The sequence below is a fragment of the Carcharodon carcharias genome, chromosome 6 (genome assembly GCF_017639515.1).
Source record: "Carcharodon carcharias isolate sCarCar2 chromosome 6, sCarCar2.pri, whole genome shotgun sequence".
Classification (NCBI taxonomy): domain Eukaryota; kingdom Metazoa; phylum Chordata; class Chondrichthyes; order Lamniformes; family Lamnidae; genus Carcharodon; species Carcharodon carcharias.
The window spans coordinates 81,358,746-81,380,009 of NC_054472.1; the positions used below are offsets into that span (position 1 = coordinate 81,358,746).

General features: G+C 43.8%; 1 protein-coding gene across 1 annotated transcript in view; it reads right to left on the minus strand.

Annotated features, from left to right (window-relative positions):
- Window positions 1–812: 812 nt before the first annotated feature.
- kcnb2b (potassium voltage-gated channel subfamily B member 2b) overlaps window positions 813–21,264 on the minus strand; it is a 372,072-nt gene continuing 351,620 nt past the window's right edge. The window contains exon 2 of the mRNA XM_041190152.1: window positions 813–2,894. Coding sequence (XP_041046086.1) covers window positions 813–2,894 — 2,082 coding nt within the window. The remainder of the gene's footprint in view (window positions 2,895–21,264) is intronic.

The following is a 21,264-nucleotide window of genomic DNA, read 5'->3' on the forward strand; positions in this document are numbered from 1 at the left end:
AAAATCACAACTGGAAGAAACTCATGTGTTCTGGTGCTGGGGGTATAACCATTTTGTGAGTGGGGATTCATTTGGGGGCAGTAGAGTTTAAAAGACACACTTAAAAGACAGCAGATACTTGGGCATATTGCAGTTGTGAGTATAAGTCATTTACGGTCAAATTTTAGCAATCTTTTACAGTGTTTAATTTGTTTGCGCCCAAATTATCTGTGCATAAATCAGGAGGAAACTCCAGGTCAATATACTTGTTATTTCTGTTTACTGGTTGCGCCTTTGCAACAACACTTTATAAACTTCCTCCAGGCATCGTGCTGTGAAGGAAAAAAACTGCATCAGAGTAATCGTTTTCTGTAATTGCTTCATATTATGAAACCTTGGCATATTCCCAACTATTTACAAAGAATTGTATTTTACAGGCTCTAAGCACCTCTGTTTCACATTGGTTTCCAATTCATGCACGTATATGCTGTCCTCCCTTTGTGCAAATCCTAAAATATTCCAGTGTAGTGAACTTGTGGTAGCATAAAATGATTCTCATCTTTTTACTGGAAAGGTGAAAACAACTCCAAACTTTACAGCACATGGGCTCCACATGGAACCCTAAGTTTTGTCGCACTGTTCTCAAATCCCTTGTCTGCAGAAAAGCAGTCTCTGATGTTTTGAGTCAAACAGCGGCTGGATTAAAAGATTCATCATGCCATGCAAAAATATCATAGGCACATGAATTATGCCATTTTATTATATTAATAACAGGCATCATCCAACTAGCAGTTTTAAAGAACCAGAAAAAATTGATTTTACTTTATCCATAGTCACATGCTGGTTTCGCATGAGGATGAATAGCCTCCTTCCCCAGGTGTCACATGAATTTCTGGTGTAAACATGTGATTTTCCATTTTGTATCCAGTTTGGTTATCATCTTTTTTGCCATCTCCTGCTGCACCATATGTGCAATTTGGACTGGTGTATTTTGGAGAAACAGCATCCACAACAGACACATCGTCAATGTGATTTTCATCCTTGCTGTGTTTATCATGCCCCCCACTGCAGCTGTTTTCCTGCTGGTTATTGGGTTCTTCCATCAGTAACTCTTCATCTTCACCACTGTCTATATCAATGCAACCCTTCTTCGCTTTTGTTTGGAAAGCAAAAAGTCTCTGGTTCGGCAATAGTTGTGGTGATCCTTTACTGGATGTCTTATGAAAAGCTGGTATATCGGTACTCAAGGGTAGCCTCTCATCCTGAGGAGAATTCTCCTCTAGCAGAATGGTGCTGATATGATTAGGTGTAGACAATGACAAGTCTGTCACTATTACTGGTAATGGTCTGGCTGTACTAGGTGTCTGAGGGATGCCACTTTTAATTTCCATAAAATTCACTTTAAGTGACCTAGATTTCAAAGGATTCCTGCCTTTCAATGAGCTCTTGGGGCTTTCCACTGTGCTGTTTAAGTTGGAGCACCCTGGCTGCTCTGTGGCAAAACTGAAATTTTCATTTGCGTTGAGCTCACAAGTACCATCCTGGAACATGCTGTTTTCCCCAGTAATGAAATGCTGATGCTCATTAAGGGGACTAGGACTAGCAAGCCATCTCAAGTGCACTTGCTCGGCTATTTTTGAAGGGTGTGGAGACCTTTCAGCTTCAGTAAAGTCAGTGATACAACTAGCAAAGCTGTCAATGCTAGATATGCTCCGCATGTCCAATATTGGCTCTGTGGGAGCAGTGAGCAATGGGTCAGTTGAGCAAGGAACATTTTCCATTTCTAATTCTTCTTCTTGTGTAGGTGATTTATTAGACTGTTCTGTCTTGCCACTATTAATATTTGGTTGAGACTGTGGCTTTGTCATTTGATTGTATATTTCTTCCAGCTTCTGAGCATTCAGACGCTGTGGGCTAGGGATGGGGTTATTCAACCGTTCACTTGAGTTATGCCTGCTTAGCTCCTGGTATTTAGACTCAAAGGACTTATTGGAGCTTGTTTCAGACATTTTCCACCTCCAGTTGCTTGGTGAAAGATGATTGTCCAGGGGTTTTTCTTGTTTAATCATATTATCCTTCCCTTTCTCAACCACAATGTCCATAAGTTCCATGCTGCGAGCAAATGCATCTTTCAAGTTCATTGAGACAATACTTCCATTTCTTTTGGCTCTTTCAAGAGCTTCTCTTCTTTTAATTGCTTTCTCTTGTCTTTTCTGTTCTTTGTAGAATTCTGAGAAATTGTTTACAATGATTGGTATTGGCAGGGCTATCACTAGCACTCCAGCAATGCAACAAAGACCTCCAACTATTTTCCCTAACAATGTTTTAGGATATATGTCCCCATATCCAACTGTTGTCATGGTGATAGTGGCCCACCAAAAAGATGCAGGAATGCTTGTAAACTTTGTTGCATCTTCATCCTTTTCAGCAAAAAATACCAAGCTTGAAAATATCATAATGCCCATAGCTAAAAACAATATTAGCAAACCTAATTCATTATAGCTTCGCCTGAGAGTAAAACCCAAAGACTGCAGTCCTGTTGAATGTCGGGCCAGTTTAAGAATTCTCAGTATCCTCATAATACGGAATATTTGAACAACTCGTCTAACATTTTGGAATTGGAGCACACTCTTGTTTGATTCTGTGAGAAAAATTGTGATATAATATGGCAAGATAGCCAAAAGATCAATTACATTTAATGGACCTTTGAAAAACTTCCACTTATTTGGCGATGATAAGAAACGCAAAAGATACTCCATTGTGAACCATGCAATGCACACTGCTTCAACATGGGCAAGTTGTGGATTGTCATTGGCTTGTCCAAACTCGTCTTTGTCCTGAAGTTCAGGAAGGGTGTTGAGAGACAAGGCAATAGTTGACAATACAATGAATAGGATGGATACGATGGCCAGAATCTGCAAAATACAACAAAACACAAAGAACTATTTAGTTTTTTGAATATCTGACAGGGAATGTTGTTGAAAGATTGCAGCATTATGAAATGTTTTAAAAAGGTAAATGAAACAAGGAAACATTATTCTGAAGGAGAAAGCTTGATTTTCATGACAATGTAAAACAACAGTTTTAACATTTTGTTATTAAATTTTACAAATTGACAGAAGTTCACAGTGGTGTTTGTGTAATTTATTAATACATAACAGAGCAATTTTAGGTATCATTTTTCAGGCTGGTAGCAACACATATCAAAAAGTCACAAGTGCAATGCACAGAATTTTCTGTCAGTTAATAAGGCTCCATTAATGAGTGAAAAATGATAACCAGCGTTACTTGCCAGTAGTACACATTTGTAAAATGGGCTCTAATATTTTTACTTTTAAAGAAATAAACAATTTTTAGTTAGTTAAATCCATTGTTATTGAATTAAAATAGTATTTCCAGAAGAATCCTCCTGACAGGAATAATAGGAAGTGCCCAATATTAAGAGTTACAACATTTTTCAGCAGGCTATTATGTTTATCATTTTAACAGCACTAAACTGGTATAATAATAAGAAACAATACTGTGCACTTAACAGCAGAACATACTTACCTTACTTTGCTTTCTTTGTAAATGGATACATTTATCTCAAGTGACATTAGAGGTAGAGAATACGATGGTGTGTGCACAATGGTCTGAAACAGATTGGTGCCTATTCCCAGAACATTGGGTGCAGGAGCCTAAGGCTTATATTATGTGTAAGTGCACCTCAGTGCAAGCAGACAGCACAAAGAGAATAGATACTTGCAGGCAAATTGGACACTTGGCCAATGAAGCCACTGAACTCCGTGCAAATGGGATGGCTGCCCACAATGTGGCTGAAGATCCTGGGCAGTTCTCCATCCACACAGAGCCAATTTGAGGAATATAGGCATGAAAGGGTGTAGAAATGCGTTCTGGGAGGCTTCTTAGTCAAACTAAATGAACCTTATTTACATGAGAGCTTCCGTGGCTGCTTGTATCCTGCCAACCTCTCATACAGCCATTTTTCCCAGGACCCCTCCCTAGAATTCATTCCCCCACGCTAGCCACACACTGGTTGAACAAAATCACATGACCCCCTACCTGGTTGAATTGATCTTAAAGCAAAGTCATCACAAAGTGGACACTGCCATTCAATTTTTTTAAAAATCTGCATTTTGTCACTGTGGCTTGCCTAGCAGCTCCTTACTTGGTGTACCTGCTGCTCCTCTTAGATCCCTGGCCATTTTCTCTCTCTACCCCAGTAAAGTGTCTAATGCACAACAGGCAAGCAGAGTTTTTCACTATTTATTAGCACCTAACAATACATTTCTGGTACACAAGGGAAATCATGAGAGACCAGTAAATTATGCAATGACTAATGTGCTTTATGTAGTAAGGTCAGCCGTAATTATGTATAGTCAGGTTTATAGCAGCTGAATCATATTATTAATCCTTAAGCATAATTCTCTATCCTTGGGGAAACTTCCCTGCCGAGAAATGCATGCTGGCAATTCAGATGTATGTTGCATGTTGCACAAATAAAGGTTGAAAAATTGTGCACAATACGCACAAACATTTCTGATAACTACCATTGGCAGGTGAAGATCCAACTGCGAGTATAAAAATGACCCTTGTTTTCACATTGCACTCCATGGGATGGAATTTAGTGGTGGTGATGGTGGTGCCATATACTGGTCAGAGGACTAGTGGGAGCCCCACATCACCTCTCCATGGGAGGCCCGACATTATTCCGAGGTAATCACTTCTCTGGACAGCGTTGGGCCTCCCACTGAAGTAAGACCTCAAATGGGTGGAAAATTCCACCCCCAAGAGCTGTTGGCCAATTAGAGACTGGCAGCTTTTCAGCAGCAGCAATACCCCTGTGGGTGGGGGCCACTGCCAGTATTGTGCTAAGATCTACCCAGAGAATTGGCGATGGATCCTCTGGAGTTGGGTGGGTGGGATGAATTTGGGATCCCAAGGAGGACGGTCACCGGCTGGGTGGAGAGTGGGGAGGGGGTTGACAGTAAGGGCAGTGGGTGATTTCCTGCGGGCCCCTCCCCTTCCCAATGCAGGGTTAATCAATCAGGCACAAAGTACTTTTGAACAAGGGGCAAACCCTGGAAGGTTGCAGGAAAACCCAACAGGGTTTGCTGGGCAGCCACTCCGGATCTAATTAGAAGGAGGTGGGAAGGTGGCTGTATCTCTACCCTATACCATCCTGCCCTATCAAACGGTCATCCCCTGAACTTGGCTGCGGTGGCGGGGGTGGGGGGGGGTGGGGTGGGGGCATTATATTCCAGACCATGTATTAACTGCTGGCACTAATGACATACAGATGACACCATCAACTTGTCATTAATGTATAATTTTCCTTGGATTAAATAAGTAATTATTTTATGATTAACAGTTCAAATATAGACATGGCATTATGGCAGAAGAAAGTGGCAATTTTCCTGCTTTCTCCTTTATTTAATATTTAATGGCACTCTATTTAAAATTCAGTATCTTAAAAATTATTGAAATAGAAATAAAAATTTTAGCCTGTCTTTCCTTGTGAAACCAGTGAGGAGCCAACAACAGTCAGACATTATAGTTCTGACTTTTGATTTTGTCATTTCATGCTGTGTGTACGCTACAGGCACTAAAACATGGTTCTGTTTTGTATTCTAAGATGTTAAATGATAGAAATCAATAATTTAATACACTTATTGAAATCTATAAGTTAACAAGATTTATTGACACTCCTAAAAGAATTGTAACCATGAAGGTTTATGGATAAACTCAGCAGGTCTAACAGCATCTGTGGGGAGAAAAAAAGAGTTAACGTTTCGAGTCTGTATAACTTCTTCAGAGTCATGTGGACTCGAAACGTTAACTCCTGTTTTTTTCACAGGTGCTGTTAGATCTGCTGAGTTTTTCCAGCATTTTCTGTTTTTGTTTCAGATTTCCAGTATCCACAGTAATTTGCTTTTATCTTAAGGTTTAAGGATATGTTGTTTGTTACAGATCTGATACAATAAAACATGGCACGGATTGATTATCTTCAAGGGACTTGCTAGAACAGAAGTTACAGCCATTTTTTTTTGCTATAACAATCTTTTTTTTCACTCCTATTTAACTCGATGCTTCTCTTCTCTTTTTTTCTCCTTCTGTACCTGATTTGACAGTGAATTTGTCTGCTCTAACATATGCTTCGCAGTCCTTATGCTATTAATTTCACAAACCTAAACATGCAAGGGCAAGTCTAATGGTAGGCATTATTACATTCACTTTTACAGCAAATTAGGACACTATTGGGCTTTAATAAACCAACATGAACATTTATAATTTGACCAAGTAATTATCATTGGGAAAAGTGAAGGCTATAGTTCACACACAAATATACTGCATTGATTTAACTATTAAAAACATAGTTATAGAATTAGGTCTGATTATATTCTGAATAACATTTGGGCCAAAATATTGCCATCGGCGTGCGGGGGCGGGACCGACATGACAACGCACAACATGACACACGGTGACGTTGGGTGGACATCCCAACGTCACCGCGTATCCCTTAGATTTTCAGTTCAGCGGGTGCGCAGCTGAATCGGCTGCGCCCCCGCCTAACTTTCAAAGGCCTATTAAGGCCTGTTAAAAACTAATTGAATCAATAAAATGAGCTGCCCGTCCAACCTTAAGGTTGGCGGGCAGGCGAAGAGCCCAGGCGGCCTTTGCATTTTTCATGGAACCTCATCCATGGGCAGGATAAGGTTTCATGAAGTGTTTAAAAATTTGATAAATTTTTTTTAAAAAATTCATTGACAGGTCCCAGCTTATGTGTCAGTACATGTTTTAAAAGTTTTTAATTTCTTTATTTAAAAGTTTAAACCATTAAGTGATTTTTGCACTCTTTCGCATGCATGCACGAAAGGGCGCAGGCCACGACTCAAGGAACCTCTGCCCCCCACTGCACAGGGAGCACTCAGCGCTTCCGGGCATGCGTCATGCTGGGCGGGCCTCAATTGGCCTGGCCACATAAAATGGCGGCGCGGCCCCAACCGGGGGCGCTGATTGGGTTCGTGCCTGCTCCTGCCCACCCCCCCACACAACTCCCCTGATGGGGAGAAAATTCTGCCCTCTGTTCCTATATCGCAAAGTCCCCAAAAGATTTTGCAATGTTAGTGGTGGGTGAGAATTTAGAAAACCTACCTGAGGTGTCAGCATTAAGCATTCGCAGGTTAGGTGTACCTATCCAGTTGCAGAGTTCTGCCCTGCTTTTATTTTGTACTTTTGCAGAACAGGCACTGCTAAACTGCTTTGAAATTTCAATTTTTCACAAAAGGCAGCTTTTTGACCTCTAAGTGAGATTCATACTCACTCAGAACTTGGAGACTACCCAAACTGAATTTACATAAGTCGTTTTTAGCCAGCAGAGAAAAGAAACAGCCATCGCATGAGACTGAGCTGACTGTGATTGCAATTCCCAAAAGTAAAGATTCAGAGTACTAAATTACTGTGCCAACCTTGCCGCTCTCCATAATATTGTACTTTTAACTGGTTTTAAAGAGGTACAAATGATGAGACTGCCTCTTTTAAGGAGATTTTGATGTAATCTTGAGGCAGTTCTATTAAAAATTAACTTTACAATAAAAGGTAAATGCCATGGCAACTGATGGAATGCACTCTAGTATTAAACATTCAGAAGCTTTTACAGTATTTCTTTGCAGCACATCAGTGCAAAATTGCTTTATTGCTTCCTGCCTGCTGTACTATTACATCAATTGTGTTTTTGTGCATCTAATATGTCAAACAGTATTCCAGCATAATCAACAGGAATAAAGACAGCTTTACTCAGTTCAGGTCAATGTAGACTTTGAATGACAAACACTGGCTTCTTCAAGCATGCGCAGATTCATGCTTTCGGAGGCCAAAAGCTTAAACCATTCTCATTAGCTTTAAAAGTCTTGAAGCTTTCCTCTACAGTGTGAGGAGGCAATTTTCATCATATACTTTAGATACTAAAGAGCCTTTGAGATAGCCAAGATAGGGCCTTCAACTGTAATGTCTGTTTAACCCACTGTTAGCGCAAGGTGCCATCTTGGTAAAGGAGTTGAACCTTGAGCTAGGAAAGGCTGCCCCAAAACGGGTGAGTGGAGACTGTGTATATCATTCCACGAAAATTGCTTCTAAACAGTGCTTGAAGACTAAATCTGCAGGTCTCCAGTTTAAATCATGGTAATCACAAATTAATCCCAAGATTATGAGTTAAAATCAGACTTTCAAACAGCTAAGTTTTATTAGCAAACCAACCAGTTAGCTCCCCTTTTCACATCTTTCTCCAAAATAACCCCTTGACTTCTTATGAGACAATCAAGATAATCAAAATGGAATGTTGAACTTGGATGTATGAAAGAGTTCAATTCACACAGGTAAGGACAACACAGGATGCTTTAGTAATATATGTTAAATATCAGTAGAAAATGAAGTATATGTACAGGTGGTCTGAAAGGGACAGATAGGTCAAAGCAGTGTATGTGATCCTTCATTAAGAAGGTTCTGATGAAGATTTATGCCCAAATTGTTAGCCTATCTTTCTCTTTCACATGTTTATTGACCATCCAAACATTTTCTGTTTTTATTGCTGACATGCAGTATTCAGAGTTTTCTTTTTTACATTGACTTCAATAGTTTTGTTAATACAACTGCAGAATAATTGCACTCTTGGATGTGCTTGTACAAGGAACACAAAGTTAGCTTGCAGGTACAGCAAGCAATTAGGAAGGCAGTGGCACTTCGGCCTTTATAACAAGAGGATTGGAGTACAGGAATAAAGAAGTCTTGCTACAGTTGTACAGGGCTTTGGTGAAACCACATCAGGAATACTGTGTGCAGTTTTGATCTCTGCAATGGTAGAGGCGCTGCCATGGAGAATGCTGAAAAAGGCACAATGCTGGGCATGTTCTTTCTGTTTGCAAAGGACAGGGCCCTGTGTGTGAATATAGAATAATTTAACTTAAAAGCTTGGCAGTGAACTATTCTCTGGTGCATTCTCCATAGCAACACCTCTATCAATTAGAATCTACTTGCCAATCAATCAGCACTCTCTTCTCATAAGTATAAATTGCTATTCCCTTTGAGATTTGGAATTCTTGCGAATCTGTCCTGAGGAGTGCAAGACGAACAGCTTCAACAGCATTTCTCTTTCTATCAGCAATACTCAAATACAAGTATATTAAGGGTAATCAGAATTCTTTTGTCATCTATTTTTGTAAGTAGTTCATTTAGTTCCTATTAAGCTAGTCGCAGCAGGCAGGAAAAAGGATGTTTTACATGCTGGCTGCAATGGCGGCTTTTCACGCCGTATCATCTCAATTCCACCTCATAAATCATGCATTCCGGGGAAACAAGAAGACTGCAGCCCCCTGATTCAGTGACGCATCCCTGGAATACCTTTTGGATGCCTGGAGACCTGCCGATATGTCCTCTAACCCCACTCTGGGTGAAGGCCAGCAAGCAAGGTCACCAATTCTGCATGGGAGGCAATGGCAGCAGTGGTCAGCACCAATGCCCTGCAAAAGAGGACATCCACCCAGTGCAGTAAGAGGATGAATGATCTCTGTTCCACCAGGGTAAGTCATTCTTGTCATTGTTCGCAACTCACACTCACAAACCCATCACACATCCACAGGAATCTCACACCTCAAGGGACAACAGCACCAAGTCTCAAACACACCCTCACATCTCCATCAGGCTGATATCCTCTGGAGTTCACATCCTCATCCCATCCATGGCTCAGCTCACCACAAAAGCATTCCATGCGGTGCCATGCGTCCTGCTCACACTCTCTCCATCTGTTTCCATGCAGGAGAAGCCTGCTCACATTAGCAGCAGGGAGAGGTCCCAGACCAGTGGCCCTCACTCACTTTGAGGAGTGTGCCATCACACTGACCAGTGAGGATGTGGGGCCTGCCTGCTGCAAACGCCCACATGAGGATCCAGCACCACATCATCCCTCTCTCAATGCAACTGTAAGTGCTGTCTCTCCTGCTTTTGACTCTGCTGCCATGTACTAATCATCTCAGCCAGCCAGTCCCTCAGCTCCATCCATGTCCTCACCTCCAGTCAAGAGGATACTTCCTCCATTGAAGAGCTGGAAATAAGCAGCCTGGAAGATCTGTCACAGTGCTTATCCACACCCTCCACCAGCGCAGAGACACACACCTCAGTGGGACCTAGATCTAGAGCAGGCTCGGGTTCACTATCTGGTGGTCACTGCATGGGCGTGTCTGCAGACGGAGGAAGCAGGTTCAGCCAAGCTCCCCGGCAATTGGAGGACTGTTGGGCATCTGTGAGGTCCTAGTCAGATGATGAGCCTTTGGATTTGGCCTTCAAACTCATCCTGGAGAGTCATTAGAAGGTGGGGGAACAACATTCAGAGCTGTTGGAAGCCCTCAACAGGGTGGCACATGACTCGGAGGATTAAGTCCGCCTGTGCTCTGATGAAGTGGGTGCCTACATGTGCGCATATGGAGGTCTCGATGAGAAGGATAGTGGGTGCCATGGAGACCCTCGTCCAGCAGAAAGGTGAGATGTGCGCAGACCTGTACTTCTTTACAGTTGAGTTCCTGCAGTGGCAATGTGAGAAGGAAACGGAGCACCTCGACATCCGTCCGGGTGCTCCTTCCCCTCAAGGAATCGGGCCTAGGCCCTCAGGCACCCGGAGGAAGGCAGCTGGACACCCCTGGGTCATCCACACAGGAATCTCAGAGGCTGTCCTCTCCCTCCAAGTCCCCTTTGCCTGTGACCCCCTCAACCTTGTCCCCTGTCACTGCGGAGGGAGCAGTTCGCCTACAGGACGACAACCAAAGCAAGCTAGGACCCCCAAGGCCTTGGCTCTCCAGATGACCCGTGCAGACATCATCAGAGGTAACAGGGCCAACCATTGCAAAGGCTGTCTCCACCCCTGCTGCAAATGTCAGGGGAGCACCTGGAAGAAGTGATAGGCCTTGAAAAGTTAAGGAATTCTGATCACAAGTGGTTGCACGGGTAAACACATTTTAACACTTTGTAATCTGAAAATATAATCTGTAATGGTGTCTTTCAGCTTCACTTACAGGCTTCAAGAGTCTTCCCTCCGCATCCCCCCTCCGCCCCACCCCAGCAGCTCAGCTACATGCAGCCGGCCCACAAGTAATTCTAGAGGAAGTGTGTGTGTGTTTGTGTTTGTGTGTTTGTGTGTGTGGCAGAGCCTTTTGGACCCTTGTGCAAGCACTCTCCCATGCATGCAGATCCTTCCTCCATCACAGTTATCTCAATGTCCTGAGCATTTTTAGTACTGCCTGCTGGGGTTCCCTTTCAGTTGTCCATCTGAGCTGAGCTGCATCTCCACCCACCCACTGATTACACTCCCATGCATCACTTGTGCCCATCCAGCATGAAGACATTTTTGTAAAATGATACTGACGTACGCCTTTAGCTCCCCTGTCCTTTCCCCTCCTCCAGTCACCCAAGTCCTTTCCCCCATCACTGTTGAACCCCCCCATTGCATCATCTTCCACTTCCTCACCGTCACTTATCAGCCAGAACCCTTTTTTTCCCAGAAATATTCAGGTGAACATGCACATTCCCTACCTTCCTGAGAATCCCACCCCATCCACAGTGACCTACCGCAACCCCCCACCCCCCCACCCCTCCCCCCACCCCCCAGGGTCCATGTCTGTCTCCAAGTCACCCATCAACGACCCTCACTGTCCCTTCTACTGCTACTGTTGCATCCTCACCCCCCACACCTACTGGCTCAGCCTGCCCTCTCTCATTCTCATCATTCCTTCCTACCATGCCAATCCTCATTTTGCTCCCCAGGAGGCAATCAGCGACTCCACAGACCCCTCCCTTGCACATTCACTTGGACAGCCCCCCCTTACCCCTTCCTCCACCCTTACTCCTTCTTTCATCCTTACTCCTTCAGCCCCTTGGACTCCTTTCCCCTGTGAACTCCTTCCTCCCCCCGGACACCTTCCTCCTCCTGAAGTCCTGCACCCCTCCTTCCTTCTTCCTCCACCCAAAGTCTTTCCCCCCTCCGAACTCCTTCCCTTGCACCTTCCTTCCCCAGTTGCCGCCGCATTTTTCCCCATTACACCCTCCTCCCCCCGTACTTCCTTTCCCCCTCCAACCTTAGCCCCCCAACACCTTCGATCCCCCCTCCCAATCTCAACACCCACCCACCCCCGCCAATCCTGGTATACCTTCCTCTTCCAGTCAAACCTAGACCTTCCTCCCCCACTCTCCCTGGTACAACTTCATCTCCCACTCACAGCTGGACCTTCCCCTCCATCCCCTTGACGATCATCCGTAGCAGACCATGGCCAACATACTGATGTAGCAAAGCAGACCCTCAAAGGTGACATTCCACCCTTCACAAGCTGCTTCACGGCTGAGCCATGTCCACTTAAATCCACCCAGTGTGTGATCCATGTGTTCCTCCAGTGTTCGTAGCTGTAGTGCTCCAGCATCTTCTGCTTCTCGGATGTCCGCGATGTGAGCAAGGTCCTGATGGTAAGTCCTGACTTCTGCATGTAGCACTTGTCAATAAATGTTCTGCACCAACATGTTTTCCCATCAACGTGGGTGGTAAAATTGATATGGGGGGATGATTCCGGCAAGCAGGGCTTATATTGATATGCAGATGTATTTAAAATGAAGTTCCCAACATTTGGCAACGGGAAACGTGGCCCGTTATTGACGGGCAGAGCTGACAATCGTAAACTGTTTTCATGATGTCATGAAACTGATCTTTGGCCTTCCTGCCATGTTGTCTGCCATGATGCCCGATGCCAACGGGCACAGAAAATTCGGCCCACTGACTCAGCTGGCCGAGACCTGATGGATGCATCTTCCAGACTGCAGCAGGTGGCAGGGGAACCAACAAGAAGGAAAATCCTACTGGACTTTGTCATCCATCTACCTGTCACAGATGCACCTGCCCATGACAGTAAAGGTAGCGGTGACAGTCCTTGTGAAGGCAAAATCCCTTCTTCACACTGAACATATTCTCCATTGTGTTGTTTGGCACCAACACCATGCCAAATGGTATAGATTTTGAACAGATTGAGCAGCTCAAAACTAAGCATTCATAGGGGCAGTGCACCATCAGCAGCAGCAGAACTGTATTTAACCAGAATCTGTAAACTCATGGCTTGGCATAGCCCCACTTTACCATTACCATCAAGCTGAGAGGATCAACTTTGGTTCAATTAAGAGTGCCAGAGGGCACACCAGGAGCTGTGCCAGGCATAGCTGAGGTATCAACCTGTTGAAGCTAGAACACAGGGCTACTTACATGCTAAAGAGTGGAAGCAGCATGCGATAGACAGATAGATAAAACATACCGTAACCAATGGTTCAAAGTTCTTCAGTCCTGCCACATCAGGTTGTGCATGAAGATGGAAAATGAAAGAACTAACAGGAAGAGGAGGGTCCACAAATATCCCCATCCTCAATGTTGGGAGAGCCCAGCACATTGCAAAAGACAAGGCTCAAGCAATTGCAACCATCTTCAGTCAGAAGTGCTGAGACAATCCATTTCGGCCTCTTTCTGAGATCCCCAGATGCCAGTCTTCAACCAATTCAATCCACCTCATGTGATATCAAGAAACAGATGAAGTCACTGGATAAATGAGCTCTGCCAATATCCTGGCACTGGTACTGACGATTTGTGCTCCAGAAGCAGCTACGTCCCTAGCTAAGCTGTTCCAGTATAGCGACAATTGTGCTGCTGTTTACCTGACAATGTGGAAAATTGCTCAGGTATGTCCGGTCCACAAAAAGCAGGATAAATCCAATCCTGTTACCTGATGCTCAGTTTGGGTTCTACCAAAGCCACTGGTTCCTGACCTCATTACAGCCATAGTCCAAACATGGACAAAAGAGCTGAACTCAAAAGAAGAGGTGATAGTGACTGCCGTTGACATCAAAGCAACATTTAACTGAGTCTGGCGTCAAGGAATCCTGGCAAAGTGTAGTCAATAGGGATTAGGGGGAAAACTCTCCACCAGTTGGAGTCATACCTAGCACAAAGAAATATGGTTGTGATTGTTGGAGGTCAATCATCTCAGTCCCAGGACATCACTGCAGGGTACCTCAGGGTGTCGTCCACAGTATCTGCATCCTGCCCTTTTTCCGCAATTGTTCTGCTCTTTTGACCTGGAACGTCTCTCAGCATAATGTATCTCCTTGTCTGCTCTGCCATACATGTGCTCTAACTGATGTTTTACATGCCCCACATATCTATCGCTTTCCTGAGTGTATATTTCTCCTCTTTCAGTAGACTTGCTCTCACTGAGAGATCTCATAACCCTAAGACTATTCAATTTTTAATGAGATCATCTTCACATGATTCTGCAAGCTGCGCTACTGCAGTCACATATTGATTAATGGGCTCATTTTCACCTTGAGCTCTAGTGTTGAATACATAGTGCTCATAAGTAACGTTCACTCAGGGTTCAAATCATTTCATGATTTTCAAAATCTCTGCTGTTTTTTTTGCTTGTCGGTTAGATTTAGGGTAGAATACAATTTGTAGCAGTCCCTCCCCAGAAGTGTTAGAAGTGTGGCTACTCTTATCGGCTCTGACTTGTTAATAAAATCTTTTGCAAATTCATATTTTTGCTATTGCAAGTAGAAAGGGGAGGTTGTGGCGTAGTGGTGTTGTCACTGGACTAGTAATCCAGAGACCCAAGGTCTGGGGACCCAGGTTCAAATCAGCAAATGATGAAATTTGAATTCAATAGAAGTCTGGACCATGAAATGATTGTCATAAGAACTCATCTGGTTCACTAATATGCTTTAGGGAAGGAAAACTGCCATTCTTATCTGGAATGGCCTACATGTGATTCCAGACCCACACCAATGTGGTTGACTCTTAAATGCATCTGAAATGGCCTGGCAAGCCACTCAGTTGTATCAATCTGCTAAAATGTCTAAGAACTGGATGGACCACCCGATATCGACCTAGGCACAGGCAAATTCAGCCCTGTCAACCCTGCAAAGTTCTCCTTACTAACATTTGGGGGCTGGTGCCAAAATTGGGAGAGCTGTCTCACAGATAGTCAAGCAACAGCCTGAGATAATCGTACCCATGGAATCATACCTTACAGAAAATGTCCCAGACAGCACCACACCATCCCTTGGTATGTCCTGTCCTACTGGAAGACAGACCCAGTGGAGGTGGCAGCACAGTGGTATACAGTCGGAAGGGAGTTGCACTTGGAGTTCTCAAGATTGACTCCGGACTTCATGAAGTCTCATGGCATCAGGTCAAACATGGGCAAGGAAATCTCCTGCTGATTACCACATACCGCCCTCCCTCAGCTGATGAATCCTTGCTGAACACTTGGAGGAATCACTGAGGGTGGCTAGGGTGCAGAATACACTCTGGGTGGAAGACTTCAATGTCCATCATCAAGAGTGGCTCGGTAGCACCACTACTGATCAAGCTGGCCGAGTCCTAAAGGACATAGCTGCTAGACTGGGTTTGCAGCAGGTAGTGAGGGAACCAACAAGAAGAAAAAACATACTTCACCTCATCCACACCAACCTGCCTACCACAGAAGCGTCTGTCCATGATAGTATCGGTAGGAGTGACCACTGCACATTGTGAAGACAAAATCCCATTTTCACATTGAGGAGACCTGCCATCGTGTTGTGTGGCACTACCACTGTGCTAAATGGAATAGACATCGAACAGATCTAGCAACTCAAGACATGGCAACCATGAGGTGCTGTGGGCCATCTGCAGCAGCAGCAGAATTATACTCAACCACAATCTGTAACCTCATGGCCCGGCATATCCCCCACTCTAACTTTACTACCAAGCCAGGGGATCAACCTTGGTTTAATGAAGAGTGCAGGAAGGCATGCCAGCAGCAACACCAGGCATAGCCTGGTGAAGCTACAACACAGAACTACTTGCATTGCCAAACAGCATAAACAGCAATTGATAGACAGCTAAGTGATTCCACAATGAATGGATCAGATCTACGCTCTGTAGTCCTGCCACATCCAGTCGGGAATGGTGGTGGATGATTAAACAACTCATTGGGGGAGGAGGCTCTGCAAATATCCACATCCTGAATGATAGGGGAGCCAGCACATTGGTGTGAAAGATAAGGCTGAAGAATTTGCAAGAAGTGCAAAGTGGATAATTCATCTTGGCCTCTTCCGGAGGTCCCCAGCATCACAGATGCCAGTTTTCAGTCAATTCGATGTGATATCAAGAAACAGCTAAAGGCATTGGATACTGCAAAAGCTATGGGCCCTGACAACATTCCGGCGATAGTATTGAAGACTTGTGCTCCAGAACCTGCTGCACCCCGAGCCAAGCTGTTCCATTACAGCTACAACACTGGCAGCTATCCGGCAATGTGGAAAATTGCCCAGATATGCCATGTACACAAAAAACAGGAAAAAGCCAACCCAACCAATTACTGCCCCATCAGTCTACTCTCGATATGAGTAAAGTGATGGAAGGGGTCATCAACAGTGCAATCAAGCGGCACTTGCTTAGCAATAACCTGCTCACTGACGCTCAATTTGGGTTCCGCCAGAGCCATTCAACTCCTGAAAAATATATATAAAAATTAAAAAATAAATATTTGAAAAAAGGGGATCAACATTAACATTCCTTTGACTTTTTGCTTATGACATCTTTTGCAATCTCTCCTTTGTCTCCACCTATCACTGGCCTTCTAACCAGCTTCACCTGTCCCATCCTTCTTAAACAGTATATATTTCACCACATTTCTACTTCTCTTTAGATCTGAAGAAGAGTCATATGGACTCGAAACATTAACTCTGTCTTTCTCTCCACAGATGCTGTCAGACCTTCTGAGTTTTTCCAGCAATTTTTGTTTTTGTTTCAGATTTCCAGCATCCGCCGTATTTTCCTTTTCTCCTCTGAATTGGCTTCTCCTTACCATCATTGATAAAGGTATCACTGTAACCAGTTTGTGCTTTACCCCTTTGGAGCTGATTTCAACACCTGGGAGCAGATAGCAATCTCCAATGGCAATGTGTGTCAGGGTCCTGGCAGGATTCAACTGCCAGGTTTTGTTTGAAGCCCGCAGCTGCTTTGCCATTTCTGCCAATAAGCACCTACTGGTAGCCTGCTAGGGCGTGGGGTGCAGGTGATCCTGTGGTCTCAAAGCTAGGAAACCTGGGGTAATAATTGCCCGGACTGTCCTTGTGAGGTTTGGAGGACCACTCATGCACCTCACTAAGTATAATGTAAAATGAGTGTAAAAGATGATTTAAGTAATTCGTCAAAGGCAGCAGTATTTTAAATTACAAGCCTTTTAGGCATAGTCTCAGCAGCTTTTCCAACACAGACCTTTAATTCCTGTGTGATAAGCTTCCCATGCCTGTTGCCAAGAACCTAACTAAATTATATAGTCTAAATGGTCATCAAAGCAATGAATGGAATTAATCATTGTCATAAATTATTTTCTTTAAGAATAAATTCTGGCAAGTGCAGTTTGAGAGTTGGAGGCAAGCTTTAATGTATTGCTTTAAATGCCAAATGACTGACTTCATTGATAACTGACATCTTATTTTAGCAATTTAATTTTCAGATACTTCATCAATTAAAAATGCAAAAAGTTTGAGTTTTTTTAAATAAAATATAAGCCTCAGAAGAGAGCTTTTTTTAAACTAAATACATACAACTACAAATTACCAGGTAAGAATGGTTACAGCACACAAGAAGGCCATTTGGTCCCTTATGTCTATGCTGGCTCTCTGTAAAAGCTATTCATTTAGCCTATATCCTGCCTTTTCCCCAAAGCCCTGCAACTGTTTTCTCTTTTGTTAATTATCCAATTCCCTTTTGGAAACTGTGATTGAATCTGTCTACACCGTACTGTCAAAGCAGGGCGTTCCAGGTCCTAACCATCTCTTTTTTTACTCATATTGCCTCTGGTTCTTTTGCCAATCACCTTAAATCGGTGTCCACTGGTTCTTGACCCTTCCACCAACGAGAACAGTTTCTCTATTTTTTCCATGTCCAGACCCCTAAAACAAACATCAATTCTTTATAAAGAAACCATTTTATTCTCTAGTCAGCTAGCTGAATCACATCATTATTTCGCAGTACCTGTTAAGTAGATGTGTGGTGCTAAGATAGGTTAATGTTGGCTGCAATATTACATGTTTCAAATAACACATGCAGTAGTCAACTGTCCTTAAAAGTGTGTATTTACATTCATACAAGCATACAATTTTTTTTCTTTAGGGATGTGGACGTCACTGGCTGGGCCAGTATTTATTGCCCATTCTTAATTGCCTTTGAGAAGGTGGTGGTGAGCTGCCTTCTTGAACCACTGCAGTTCATGTGGTGTAGGTACACCCACAGTGCTCTTAGGGAGGAAGTTCCAGGATTTTGACCCAGTGACAAGTGAAGGAATGATGATATATTTCCAAGCCAGGATGATGAGTGACTTTGAGGGAAATTTCCAGGTGGTGGTGTTCCCATGTGTCTGCTGCCCTTGTCCTTCTAGTTGGTAGAGGTTATGGGTTTGGAAGGTGCTGTCTAAAGAGGCTTGGTGAGTTCCTGCAGTGCATCTTATGGATGATACATACTGCTGCCACTGTGCGTCGGTGGTGGAGGGAGTAAAATGTTTGTGGATGGGTTGCCAAACAAGCGGGCTGCTTTGTCCTGGATGGGGTCAAGCTTCTTGAGTGTTGTTGGAGCTGCACTCATGCAGGAGCTGCACTCATGTAGCATATTCCATCATACTCCTGACTTGTGCCTTGCAGATGGTGGACTGGCTTCGGAGGGTCAGGAGCTGAGTTACTCGTAACAGGATTCCTAGCTTCTGACCTGCTCTTGTAGCCAGAGTATTTATATGGCTAGTCCAGTTCAGTTTCTGCTCAATGGTAACCCCCAGGATGTTGATAGCGGGGGATTCAGCAATGGTAATGCCATTACCATTGGTAACCATCAAGGAGCGATGGTTAGATTCTCTCTTGTTGGAGATGGTCATTGCCTGTCACTTGTGTGGCGTAAACGTAACTTTCCACTTGTCAGCCCAAGCCTAGATATTGTCCAGGTCTTGCTGCATTTGGACATGGACTGCTTCAGTAATTGAGAGTCATGACTGGTGCTGAACATTGTGCAATCATCAGTGAACATCTCTACTTCTGACCTTATGATGGAATGAAGGTCTTTGATGAAGCAGCTGAAGATATTTGGGTCTAGGACACTACCCTGAGGAACTCCTGCAGTGATATCCTTGAGCTGAGATGATTGACCTCCAACAACTACAACCATCTTCCTTTATCCTAGTTAAGATTTCAACCAGCAGTGAGCTTCCCCCGATTCCCATTGATTCCAGTTTTGCTCCTTGACGTCACACTCGGTCAAATGCTGCCTTGATGTTAAGGACAGTCACTCTCACCTCACTTCTGGTTCAGTTGTTTTGTCCAAACTTGAACCAAGAATTAGGAGCAGGAGTGGGCCATTCAGCCCCTCATGCCTGATCTTCAATAAGATCATCGGTGATCTGATTGTGGCCGGAACTGCACATTCTACCTACCCTTGATAACCTTTGACTCCCTTGTTAGTCAAGAATCTATATACCTCTGCCTGGAAAATATTCATTAACTCTGCTTCCACTGCTGTCTGGGAAAAAGAATTTGAGCATAAGACATAGGAGCAGGAATAGGCCATTCAGCCCTCCAAGCCTGCTCTGCCATTCAATAAGATCATGGCTGATCTGGTTGTGGTCTAAACTCCACTTTTCAATCTGCCCTCCATAAGATTTGAAATCACTAGCTCATCAAAAGTATGACTTTTACAGTTTCATATGAGTTCCTGCAGATTATGTGAATTCACAGCTATAGCAACTATCTTACTTTGTATCTTTTACTCTGCACTATTACCATACTTTCGACGCAAATCATAGAATCATATCTCATGATATTTCTGGCTTTTGTCGTCTCCTGGAGCTTGAACCAAAAGAATGAATTCTAGATGGAACTCTAGGACAGTTTTCACTTCAGAGCAAAAATAAAGTCAAATTTTTCATAACCGTATGCTCATTTTACAGATTGGGACAAGCCACATGAAGCTGGAATGAGTTCATCTCTTCTGAAGATTCACGATCCTCTGAGAGAAAAAAAATGTTTCCATCCCTGATCATAGGAGCTTGCAAACTATGGAAAATATCTGTTTATGTAAATCAATAAGTTCTGACGTTTTCCATCTGCAGGATATTAATTGAGCCCTCCCCCCACCCACCACTCCTCATTGATATCAAGGATATTTTAAATTTTGTCTTTCCTAATGCCTTTGCTAATGAGAGCATTTTTCAACTTCTCATCCGGTTTTCTATTCGGCCTTTTGAACTAGACCCCTGTCTTGGCCCACCATTATATTTTTTCAAGTCCCTCCGTGAAGTTGCCTTCCCTGTCATCATTAATGAATCATGTTTCAACCCCCAAGGATGATCAGTCAGCCACCTTGCTCTCCTGCACTGTGCTTCCAGCTTTGACTTTGCCAAAGCACTTTCAGGTCAGTGCTCAACTTTCAGCGCAGCTATACCAGCTGAGGTCAAAGTTTTCTTTCAGGACTTGCTGACTCTTTATTTTGACCACATTGGTTGAAATGAAGCTCCCCATGCTGTGTGGTTGCTGAGCAGGCAGGTATCAGAAGAAGCTCAACTGCCTACACTGTGGCTCCCAAAACCAGCCTCCCAACTGAAGCAGATTTCTACCTTCTACCTTGCTCAGTGAAGCAATTTGACTGTAACCAAGAAAGTTTTCTACCCAGCTCCCTCTCTCACTAAGGCAGTTTCTCAATCATAAGCCCATTACTGGCCATGTTAGCTATCTGACAGCATAACTCCCCTGACCCCCTTGAACAGTGACTTGCCTGATCCCCACTAGCCCCCTCTTTTCCATCTCCAAGATTTTCCTTCTGCCCATTCCCCATTTCCATCAACTGCGCTCATCCACCTCCACTCTCCACAGTAACTGCCTCTACTATTCCATTTTCCTCTTGCTGCTCTCGTTCACCCTCTCCTCCTCTTCCCACACACCTCATTGCTCCCCATTTTACCTCCCCTTCTAAACGGGCCTCTCTTTCTTTGCTTTTCTTTTTGTTTATTCTCCATCTCCTTTCACTATCCCCTCTTTCCTTTCCTCTCCCCTCCTGATTGCCTGTCTTATTACTCCCCACTTCTCTTCTGTCTCCCCTTCCTCACTTCCCTACCCTTACCTCTCCTCTCCATCTTGTGCCTTCTGCTGCTCTCTATCATTTTCTCCTCTATCCTTCCCCACCTCTGC